Here is a 12277-nt window from a genome sequence, read left to right as displayed (position 1 = left end):
GGTCTGCACAATAAAACGCCTTGAAGACGTCACCAAAAAATAACAGCTGGTGATATTTTATTATTTAAGGCTTCTAATATCTGATGAGTGAAGGAGTAAATAGGATCATCTGCCGAGCAACCATTTTGGATTCCGAACTGTTATAAGCTATGTAATTATTTCTACTTAAATGTGAGACTTCTCTCGAGTACGCTACTTCTTAGAGTATTTTGTAAAACGATGTCAGTACGGAATTTTTTTTATGAAAACGTTTCAGAATTGCATATTTCGAACTGTTGGGAAAAGTTCCATGTGCCAGTATTACATTATATTCACTAAGGACATTATTTATTACGTTAGAAAAATTTTTCAAAGTTATGTTTGCAATTCCATCAACACCATAGCAGCACCTTTCGTTTTTCAGAGTTTTTGTAATTCTGTTAATTTCAGTAATGGATGCTGGTGATATGTCTAGCTGTTTAAAGTTCTGTGCAATGACATTTTCAATATATTCTCTGTCTCCTTCAACTGAACCATGTATTTTTGCTGCTACATTTAGAAAGTATTTTTTAAAAGCACTCACAACTTGTGAATTGTCAGTGGCAACATTGTCATTTAGTTTAACTGTTACGGTGTCTTATACGCTGATTGGCCGGGCTGTCTCATGTGCTGTCAGTGTGCCACACACTTTCAACCTTCTTATCTGCATTATTTATCTGTCACGATGTGCATACTTCTTGAGGTTTTAACGGCTTTCTTAAAACAGTATAATACATTTTTGAAGCATGCAAGTAACGTCGAAACTTGAATTATTCCGACCCTTATGTGTATTTTCCTCTTTCTGTTACATGAGATTTAATTCCCGTAATCACCCACGACGTACTCGTTTTCTTTATGAATTTTTTGGATAATTTTTAGCAAAGCTACTTTCAAATATGGACACAAATTTACTATGGAATAAACTGAATCTGACATTAGCATCTCTTTCTAAGACAGCTCAGCCTGTAATACCTCTTTTTATCTTACTCTTACAAAATTGTATCCCATTCTCATCAATAAGCCTCACTGATTTTTATGAATCTGCTTCAGGGTTGCATGATGCTATATTGTTTATTTCCTGTAATTGTGCCTCATGTGTGGACAGACCATTAACAACTGGGTGCACATAAATTGTTCCAACTTGAGCAGTCTAGAAAAATATTATCTCAAGAATGCATCTAGATTTCCCATAGCTGAAAGTTCCGTATTGGGGGATATGTAGATTACTGAAATTACCACAGAATAATTCCACGGTAACACCACACAAGCACGTGCTTATAGGTTCTGTTTCGCACAAAAACTATTTCTTTCACTATTTTTAGCTTTTTGTCCAACATTTACAATTCTTGCAACTCTCTTTCCCTCGTCAACTCTACACAAAACTAGTGCTAGTGTTTAATCCCTGATATTTAACTTCTCCATACCTGCGGCTATATGGCGTTCAGAGAGGCACAGAACATTAACACCCCAGAAATTTTCACATCTTCTAGTCGTACAGAAGCTCATCTATCTTGTTTTTTCACCTCCTAATGTTTTGATGAAACAAATAAATTTTAGTTTTCTGGATATTGTTACATATATAATGGTTCTGTTTTACTATAACTTCTTTCAATACTTTATGTCTGTAAGCTAACCCTAACTTAGAAAATATGTCCCTCTGACTCCAGTAAGAACTGGAATTTTTTCTTCTGCACTTGTGGCTCCGTTCACATTTACTTCAAGTTGCTCAGCTAATCTTTCCATCCCTCTGCTTTTCAGGTGCCGGCAATGATTTTTGCATCCAATTGCAGTACTAGACACGATACAAGTACCAGAGTTCCTCTGAAACAATCCACTCAGCTATTTGAAAAAAAGTTCTCGGGTTCCCAGCCGCGTCACGTGATTACAATACACGACCCTTCTGCCAGACACTTCTTTCACGCCATCAAGTGGTATGGCTACCAGTACACCTTCACGTACACTCGCTGCCGGCTGTGACGCCACTGATGTTCGCAGCATCGCTCATGTAGGCATACGCTGACTTGGCGTTCGAAGTATCCGCTGCAACTACGCGATAGCCGGATCCCACGCCGCTTTGAGCTGCAGGCCGCCGTCTCTATTAAGGATGCTATTACTGACTTTTGTTTCAATGGCTTTTTTAACTTCACAGCCCCTAAAGTCGTCAGGGAGTGCCGTTAAATTTCATCCGGTTACCGCTTTCTAAATCATGCTCAGCTAAGGTGGATTTCTCGGCGTAGCGTGGGTGATAAAACCTTTATTGTTTCTTCCTGCGTTGTTCTACAGTGCGTACTGTTTGTCCGATGTTAGACTGACCACATTCTCAAGGTATCTTGTAAATCCCAGCTGTTTTGAGACTTGGTGCATCTTTAGCTGGACTCAATAATTGCACGATTTTTGTCGGAGGTCTGAACATCTACTTGATCTTGTGTCTTTTCATCGAGCGGTTTATACACTCCTGGAAATTGAAATAAGAACACCGTGAATTCATTGTCCCAGGAAGGGGAAACTTTATTGACACATTCCTGGGGTCAGATACATCACATGATCACACTGACAGAACCACAGGCACATAGACACAGGCAACAGAGCATGCACAATGTCGGCATTAGTACAGTGTATATCCACCTTTCGCAGCAATGCAGGCTGCTATTCTCCCATGGAGACGATCGTAGAGATGCTGGATGTAGTCCTGTGGAACGGCTTGCCATGCCATTTCCACCTGGCGCCTCAGTTGGACCAGCGTTCGTGCTGGACGTGCAGACCGCGTGAGACGACGATTCATCCAGTCCCAAACATGCTCAATGGGGAACAGATCCGGAGATCTTGCTGGCCAGGGTAGTTGACTTACACCTTCTAGAGCACGTTGAGTGGCACGCGATACATGCGGACGTGCATTGTTCTGTTGGAACAGCAAGTTCCCTTGCCGGTCTAGGAATGGTAGAACGATGGGTTCGATGACGGTTTGGATGTACCGTGCACTATTCAGTGTCCCCTCGACGATCACCAGTGGTGTACGGCCAGTGTAGGAGATCGCTCCCCACACCATGATGCCGGGTGTTGGCCCTGTGTGCCTCGGTCGTATGCAGTCCTGACTGTGGCGTTCACCTGCACGGTGCCAAACACGCATACGACCATCATTGGCACCAAGGCAGAAGCGACTCTCATCGCTGAAGACGACACGTCTCCATTCGTCCCTCCATTCACGCCTGTCGCGACACCACTGGAGGCGGGCTGCACGATGTTGGGGCGTGAGCGGAAGACGGCCTAACGGTGTGCGGGACCGTAGCCCAGCTTCATGGAGACGGTTGCGAATGGTCCTCGCCGATACCCCAGGAGCAACAGTGTTCGTAATTTGTTGGGAAGTGGTGGTGCGGTCCCCTACGGCACTGCGTAGGATCCTACGGTCTTGGCGTGCATCCGTGCGTCGCTGCGGTCCAGTCCCAGGTCGACGGGCACGTGCACCTTCCGCCGACCACTGGCGACAACATCGATGTACTGTGGAGACCTCACGCCCCACGTGTTGAGCAATTCGGCGGTACGTCCACCCGGCCTCCCGCATGCCCACTATACGCCCTCGCTCAAAGTCCGTCAACTGCACATACGGTTCACGTCCACGCTGTCGCGGCATGCTACCAGTGTTAAAGACTGCGATGGAGCTCCGTATGCCACGGCAAACTGGCTGACACTGACGGCGGCGGTGCACAAATGCTGCGCAGTTAGCGCCATTCGACGGCCAACACCGCGGTTCCTGGTGTGTCCGCTGTGCCGTGCGTGTGATCATTGCTTGTACAGCCCTCTCGCAGTGTCCGGACAAGCATGGTGGGTCTGACACACCGGTGTCAATGTGTTCTTTTTTCCATTTCCAGGAGTGTATTTCCCGACACGGAGCCACAGAACGGTAAGAATGCAAGTTTCTTTTCCTGCTTCTCGTCCGTGGTCGTACTTTGATTCTTGTCTGAAATCACTTCAGTTTTTGGATGAACTTTGTAGCTCTTGATCCTGAAGACCGTGCGTAGGTGTCTCAGCTCAAGGGGCTGGTTATCAACGTCTAATATCATTCTTGAACGATGAACAAGTGTTTTAACAAAGCGCTCTTTTGTGCTGGGTGAGGTTTACTTAACTCCAATACACATAATTACCATTGTTGCACTTTTGTTGGTCATCTTTTAAATTCTATTCAAGACAGTATCAGCTGCGTTCAACTGGTATTCCAAGTTCTTTGCCGTCCCTGACAACATTATCGTTTTGGTTTTTCTCTCTGAAAGTTGTGGTTTTTCTGTCTGAACTTTAATTATTTTCCAAATTTCTGCTCAGTTTCTTTCACAGCTTGCTTAGTGGGTATATGGGTGTAGGAACGCCCATTTTGTTTTTCCTGATGATAACGCCTTCCTCGGGAATGGAAGACATTTTTACTTGCGAAATATTTTACACCACAGCATTCCATCACCATTACAGGAAACAGCTGCACTACTAACCTCGAGGAATATAAAACCTATCGTTTCCCCTACATATAAGCCGTTCCCAGTATTAACGCAGCAAGGTTATATTGGCTAACGTTTCAAGGCCAGGTCAGTCAGGTATCTAAATTGTTGCTCCTGCAATGAAAAGATTGCTGTCGATCTACGGCCACCAAATGTTAACCTGGCCACTTCATTGCCATTTCTTTTATTGGGGGTGTTACTAGTTTTTTATCGTAAATTCCGCTAGTAGAGTTTCGTCCTTATACGTATTCCATACTGATAAATCTTCACTTCGTCTCCAGCATTTTTTAATAGATCGGTAAAGCTATTGTCCATTCCTGTTATTTTCTTGTTTCTCAAGTCTTTCTGCTCAATAACTATTGAATTCTGGTGTGATAACTGCTGTTCCTATGGATTAATTATTACACTTCATATCTAATTTTGTTACGTCCTGTACTATCTCACTATTTATTTGCCTCATCGAGCTACTTTTTCTGCCACAATTGGTGGTTATTTAGGTTTTTATTGGTTTTTATCGGTAAAAATGGAATTTCTAAATTACTCATAGTTCACGGAAGATTAGTAATTATGCGAAGTGACAAAGCACAACAACACCGAGGAACTTTTTCCTATGTAACTGTGAAGTTTCCCGAGAAGTCTTGTTGTTTCCGTTTCAGGAAGGAGATCCGCGTGTCCGATGTTCGAGCCGGTACCAACAGTGTGAGAAATGATACTGGAGTACTCATCCATGTCAGCGAATTCGTCTTCCACGATAATTACCATTACGACTACGTAAACGACGTAGCTCTGATTAAGGTAAATTCCAGAGTCCTGTATTCATATCAAGTGATGATGTATATGTCTGAGTACGGCAGAACATTAGTATGCGGTAATAATCAACAACTGTTATCATTTCAAGAATTTCTTATGTTCAGTGTCGTATGACTTTTCATAGGATGAGGTTATGATACCTAGTAGCACGTATTTCCTCAACAGAAATTGCACTGGCGGAAAAAATAGCTACGCCAAATAATAATTAATATACAGTAATGAAATTTCAGGAATAATTTTCTAGGTAACACAATTAAGTGATTAACATTGCAACATCATAGTTTAAAGTAAGAAAGAGATAATCCATTGCAAACGTGAAAGTCTGGTGTATTAATAACTGGTGTAACCGCCAGAATGTTGAATGGAAACATGCGAACGTGCATATATGGTACGTAATGCTGGTTGAGGGGGATAGTGGAGTTGTCATCCCATAATGTCCCATATGTACTTGACTGGAGACAGATATGTGATGGAGCGGGCTAAGGCAACATGTCGACACCGTGTAGATGATGTTGGGTTGCAACTGCGGTATGAGGGCGAGCATCATCCTGTTGGAAAACATCCCCTGGAATGCTCTTCTCGAACGGCAGCACAACAGATCGAGTCACTAACTGGCCGTATTTCGATACCATACAATGCTGTGCTCCGAACATACATTCTCAATAATTTCATCCTCAAACTAAGGTCTATATTTCATACTAGCACACTCCCTTTTTGCCAGTGCTAGTCTGCTATTTATGTGCTCCTTTCTTCGTTCATCATGGGTTATTTTGCTGTGTAGGTAGCAGAATTCCATAACTTCATTTACTTCGTGGTCGCCAATTATGGTGATAAGATTCTGTTACATCTCATTTCTTTCGTCTTTCTTCGATTTACTCTTAATCCGTATTCTACACTCATTATAATGTTCATTCCATCCAAAAAAACTATAATTCTTCTTTACTTTATTGAATACTTCTTTTTTTAAGTAAAATCTAGACCAAAATTTTCCTACCACAATTACAGTGCGACAGATAGCTTCAGTTGCTATCTGCGAGCATCTTCAGATTTGTAACACATGGAGGAAATGTAGCGTAAGAAAATTATGCACAGTCAAGCAGAATACAAAAACACTGTATAACAGCTAAGCAAAAATATGAATGTGGAGGCATTTCTAAAGTGAGTGTGAACATTTCACAAATCTATTTAACAGAGTAATACAAAATTTGTTAATGTTTATAAGATAACATGCCATTCAAAATGTGGTAAAGCGGGAATATGCACTGTAAAACATTATTACGTGCAGTCATGTAAGGGCACAAAGTTAAAAATGTAAGCCAAAGATCTGTATTACATCCTTGAGTGGCAACAAGCCGTTTGCAGGAGGAAAATTCTACATAACAGGCATTAATTGAAGACTAAAATTCAAGAAGATTGTGCCTAAGTCCACCTAATTTTAAAATCATAAAAATGACTGGAGAATATAGTTGAAAACTATCAGACAGGGAAGCTGCCTTTATAGCTAACTGGCAACGTGCCATATGTTAAAGACGGATCATACGTGAGCGCTTGCACTTTCAAACATATAAGTAGCGCTAAGTAGGTCAATAAGAGGATAAAAAACATGTCATACGCGAGAGTCAAATGATAAAAACATCGAAGTACAGAGTAGCGCCAAAAATAAGAAAAAACGTCATCTCGCAAACTGACAATAATATAGGAAAATTTGCAGTTGTATGAGTAGAAGTTGCATCAAAAAATCATTATTTGCGATAGTTCAGCCGGTATTTTCTCGAGGAAAGTATATGCAACTGGTGCAAAAATTGTCAGCAGTTCCGTACCTGTAAATATACAAGCCAAAGAGGTCACTGTAATTTTATAGAGAAGATATGTGATCAACAGTTGTAGAATGAGAGGGTACTGTCATACCGCACCTTAAAGAAGAATGTTCCTGCATGGTGTTCGATGTCATCATCATTATAAATTGTGTACAGGGTGAAGGATAAAAGTAAAATACTGTCCGCCCTCCAACCTGACAAGACACTTGAAAACTAACTGAGTTATGCAAGGACTCCTATTGGCCAGTCGAAGTACTCGAAACGGGAGACAGGTGGCGCGGGAGTGCTTGCACTTTCAAAGATTGACACTATTGTTTCGCATGTGTACTGCAAAGGAACATAGCAATGACGGCTAAAAATTACGTAATGTCTAATTTATACCTAACGTAATAATGCAAGTGAATAATAAACGACCAGAGATCGAATAGACATATAAAATATAGAGCATCCAAAACAGCAGGGACTTCAGTGTTGTTAATCATGGAATTTTGAGATGAAAGATGAGGCGACAGCTGATGGTGAAGCAGGAGGAATTCCGCTAGCAGTATTACAGGCAGGCGCAGCTAGATGGCATATAGCGGCATATGGTCTGAGAGACGTGCGGTCGCAGATAAGCGACGGCTGATCGCTCTATAACATTTTATGGAACATTTTGAAGAAATAATTCTGACTCAGTTCTTTCTGGTCCTTCGAAACTTTATCTGAGGCCTTCTTCACGGTGGAACAAATCCCTAACTCTTCGAGTAAATAAAGTCATCTTACCACTGGAGCATAATGTAATATCTCTAGCCCTTGATCAATGTCCTACAACGTACGTGATTCAGAGGTAATACGCGAGCCAAAAGCTGTTAAATTATGATAACAGTTATGCTCTCTGAAACGTAAATCAAAAGATCGGCCTGTATGGCCAATATAGTAACTGTCGCAGTCGACAGAACTGAGTTTGTACTCACACAATTTAAGCTTTGGCTCTACCCGGTATCGTATGCATGCCTTCAGGGATTTTGTAGTTTGCATACCAATCCTAACATCCGTTCTGCGGAAGCACTTCTCAATATTTTGTGACGCAAGACTATTGTGGGTCATTGCCGTAAATTTAATTTTATTTGTAAATTTACTATTGGCATAAGGAACGGTCTTATTCTGGCCTGGTTTAAGTATGTCAGCTTCACACTGCTGTAAAGGAAGCCGTAGTAGGCAATGAATCATGCAACGGAAAATTGATAATTTATACCACTGAGGGTGTGACGAGTGGGCGTTAATAATTACATCAGATCATGTAGGTATGTTGTAAATACCGAATATATGCTTATTGTTTTGTGTAGTAATAGGAATGTCTAAGTAATTGATAGCACAGTTCTGCTCCAGTTCCAATATAAAACCGGTTTTCGGGTAAATAGTATTTATTAATGATGCGAAGTTATTTATGTCGGCATCGTCCTCATTAAATAAAATAAGGACGTCATCCACGTGTCACTTGTAGTATACTGTTTTTCTCTTATAGTACAGTCCCGGCTAAGCTATTGTCCACTGCAGGCTCATCTTCGTCATAATAAATTTTTCCATTAAGGGCAAAGTAGTTGCAGAATAACTACATCTCTAGCAGCTCGATTATAATTTCACCTAGATGCACTTTCTCATGTTAGTAAATTATTTTTATAATATCAATGCACTCTTTTACCGAAGAAGTTGCTGTATTCAGCAATGCATGTTTGGCGTTATTAGGTATTTTAACATGTTAGCAAATTCAGAACTGTTATCTATGAGATCTCAAAAATCAAGGCCTCTTTCAGTTTTCTCATTCAATACACGATTCATCTCGTAATTTGGGGATGTAGTATTTCTAACTACAGGCCTAGAAGATTTTTCCATTTTGGGCACCTTAATTTGTGAACGTATTGTGGAGTAGTACTATTTACAGATCTTTTTCCTGGATCCGAAAATAGGAAGATAGAACTTTGGGTTCCTTTTTAATGTTTGTGTGACACGTCTTTACCTCAATGACACAACTGACTGCGACATTATCCTTGTATGCCCTACTGACTATAACTTTTCGGTTGTAAGTTTCCTTACTCGATGAGGTGTTTGACTTTATCTGCGTAGCCAACGAATTTTTCGTTTTGATAGCAACACTAATGGCGTTAAACTTGTTCATTTTAGCTAGCTCAGTGACCATTTCAGTCTCCACAGTTATTTCTTTTACCTTATTCCGCCTAAGTTCAGGGAGACATTGAAATTCAGAACTTCATCTAGCAATTCCTGTACATATTTATAAAAAGCTATGTCGATTAAATTAACTACTCTATCATGAAATTTGAGTACGTTTTGGGAATCCTGTTGCTTAACAAATTTCTGTTCCATGCAGATATTATAAATCTTTTTATCACGCTTATTAGGAACAGGATGTTGGTTTCCCTCACAACGTTGACCTATATTAAGAATAACAAGACTGAAATTGCAACATGATATAGTGTTCTGTTATCGGAGTTCTAAATGTTTGTCTTTCTTGTTTAAGGTGTCTTCAATTCAATTCCTTATTTTCACTCAGGATAGCAATTTCATTAGTGAATTTTATTATTGATATCCTTTAATCTTGAATTTTAACCACACTCTTGAAACTTTCTTTCGTTTACGTCATTTTTTTTTTCGTTGCGTAGGTTGAACAGTAGCGGCGAAAGGCTACGTCCTTGTCTTACACCCTTTTTAATCCGAGCACTTCGTTCTTGTTCTTCCACTCTTAATCTTTCCTCTTGACTCTTGTCAATATTATAGATTACCCGTCTTTTCCAGAAAGATTACCCCTATTGTTCACAGACATTCAAACCTCTTGGAGCATTTTACATTGTTGAATACTTTTTCCAGATGGACACCTCCTAAGAACATGTCTTGATTATTTTTTAGTCTTGCTGTCATTATCAACCGCAACGCGAGAACTGCCTTTTTGGTGGCTTCACCTTTCCTAAAACCATAGTGATCGTCGTCTATCAGAGATCTTCACTTCTCTTTTCAGTTTTTCTATATATTATTCTTGTCAGCAATTTTGATGCATGAGCTGTTAAGTTATTCGTACGATAATTCTCGAACTTGTTGGCTTCTACAGTTTTGGGAATTGTGTGGATGATGTTTCGTCGAAGGTCAGATTGTGTATCGCAAGATTCATATATTCTACCCACCAACCTGAATAGTTGTTCTGTTTTCGCTTTCCCAAGCACTTTTAGAAATTGTGATGGAATGTTATCTATTATTTCTGCCTTATTCGATCTTAAGTCTTCCATAGTTCTTTTAATTTCTAATTCTGATACTGCATCCCCTATGTCTTTTATATGGACTCTTATTTCTTCTTCTATCACGTCATCAGACAAGTCTTCTCCCTCATAGAAGCATACAGTGTACTCTTTCCACCCATGCACATTCTCCTCTGCATTTAACAGTGGAATTTAGAGGCGAGCTGCTAGATTTGTTACCATCTGGTTTCAGCGACACGTTAAGTGATACGGAGATGCTTCGGGAACTCAAACAGGAATCCCTGGAGTGAATGCGACGTTCATTTCGAGAAACACTGTTGAAAAAATTTAGAGAACCGGCATTTGAAGCTGACTGCCCAACGATTCTACTGCCACCGACATACATTGTGCGTAAGGACCATGATGATACGATAAGAGAAATTAGGGCTCATACGGAGGCATATAGAGAGTAGTTTTTCCTTCGCTGTATTAGCGAGTGGAACGGAAAGGAATTGACTAGTGGTACAGGGTACCCTCCTCCGCGCACAGTATGGTGGCTTGAGGAGAATCTATGGAGAAGTAGACGTAGATTAGAATTCCCATTGCACGGCGACGCTAATTTCAATTATTCCTGTAGCGATAGCAACTATATTACAGCACTTTTGCGTCTTTGCATACGCCCCTACAAGGAAACGGACTGTTTCGTGTTATAACGGAAGATATTGGCTGTGTGAGATGTTCCAGCACACCGAGTTGGAAGAGGATGTACAATGACAGAAAACAATCGCAACGCCAAATAACAATTAACGTAGAGTAATAACATTTCGGAATATATTTGTCTAGGTAACTTATTTAAGAGATTAACATTGCAAATGTGAAATGCTGGTACATTAAAAACTGGTGTAACCACTGGAATGTTGAATGCGAGCACGCAAACCTGCTTGCATTGCGGCTCCATAAACTTCCCCGGCGTGGTAATTTATGATATTCCTACTGCGTCTCCAGCCGGAACTTAACGTCACCTTGACATTTACGGAGCCGCATAAAGAGCTTCTACGGGGAGGCGATGTTTAAACTTGTAAGGGAATTTGATAAACTTCGTAAGAAGAAGGGGAAGTTTCTGAGCGCCCTCTCTTTTCTGCTGAGATGCCGGAAAGAATGTATAATACCTAATTTTGCCAGAACTGTTCATTACATTGGGACAAAAGTTAACAATAACATTAAGAAGCGTGCTGGTTTTGCCTTAGTAAGGAAGCGCATTCGTTTTACACTCAGACAGCTGGATTTCTTATCGAAGGATTTATTTAGTTTGCATTTGGAAGTATTGGCACTGCTGTCCGCTGCATACTGGGAACAGGTTGACAGTTCGTTTTGGGCAATATCAGACTGGGTTGATACAACGCAGTCAGTAGGCAGTCTTCGAAGGTTCATCGGCTTTCTTCTCAGTCTAACGGATACACCGTCGACATGTTGTGATTAATCTCACAACCAAACAATTAGACGATGCTACGCCGGAAGTATTGGAAAACAGATTAAATTTTGCCTCTACACCCAGGAATTTTCCCACCACTGAATTCATTTCAGAGGGCAGACAAGGAGTGTCAAGGTACCCCTTGGATCTAGATGATGAATTTAGGGAAGAGATCTCGCGTACGTTGCGCCGTGTGCCACCCCCGTGAAGTAACATCTTCTCACTTGAATAAGCCGCGATCCGGTCCACAAGAGATCAAGATTTAGTAATTCTACCAGCGCACAAGGCCAGTGTAATGGCTCTTCTTTCCCGAGACTATTATTTCTATAAAATGTATCATTTACTTGCAGACTCGGCATACCAACAATTACAGAACCATCAAAGTGAGCGTATAAAACGCAAGACGCTTCCACTTTTGAAGAAGAGTTCATTATTTGACGATCTTCTTAAAAAACT

The 12277-nt window shown here is 40.8% G+C and overlaps 1 protein-coding gene across 1 annotated transcript in view; it reads left to right on the top strand.

The window, feature by feature from the left end:
- Positions 1-12277, top strand: part of LOC126259918 (trypsin-1-like) — a 61342-nt gene that overhangs the window by 22942 nt on the left and 26123 nt on the right. The window contains exon 4 of the mRNA XM_049957009.1: positions 5156-5294. Within this exon, the coding sequence (XP_049812966.1) occupies positions 5156-5294 (139 nt within the window). The remainder of the gene's footprint in view (positions 1-5155; positions 5295-12277) is intronic.

This window comes from Schistocerca nitens, chromosome 5, assembly GCF_023898315.1.
Source record: "Schistocerca nitens isolate TAMUIC-IGC-003100 chromosome 5, iqSchNite1.1, whole genome shotgun sequence".
Taxonomy (NCBI): domain Eukaryota; kingdom Metazoa; phylum Arthropoda; class Insecta; order Orthoptera; family Acrididae; genus Schistocerca; species Schistocerca nitens.
Note: the sequence above shows the minus strand (reverse complement) of the source record. Positions and strands in the feature narration are given on the sequence as shown.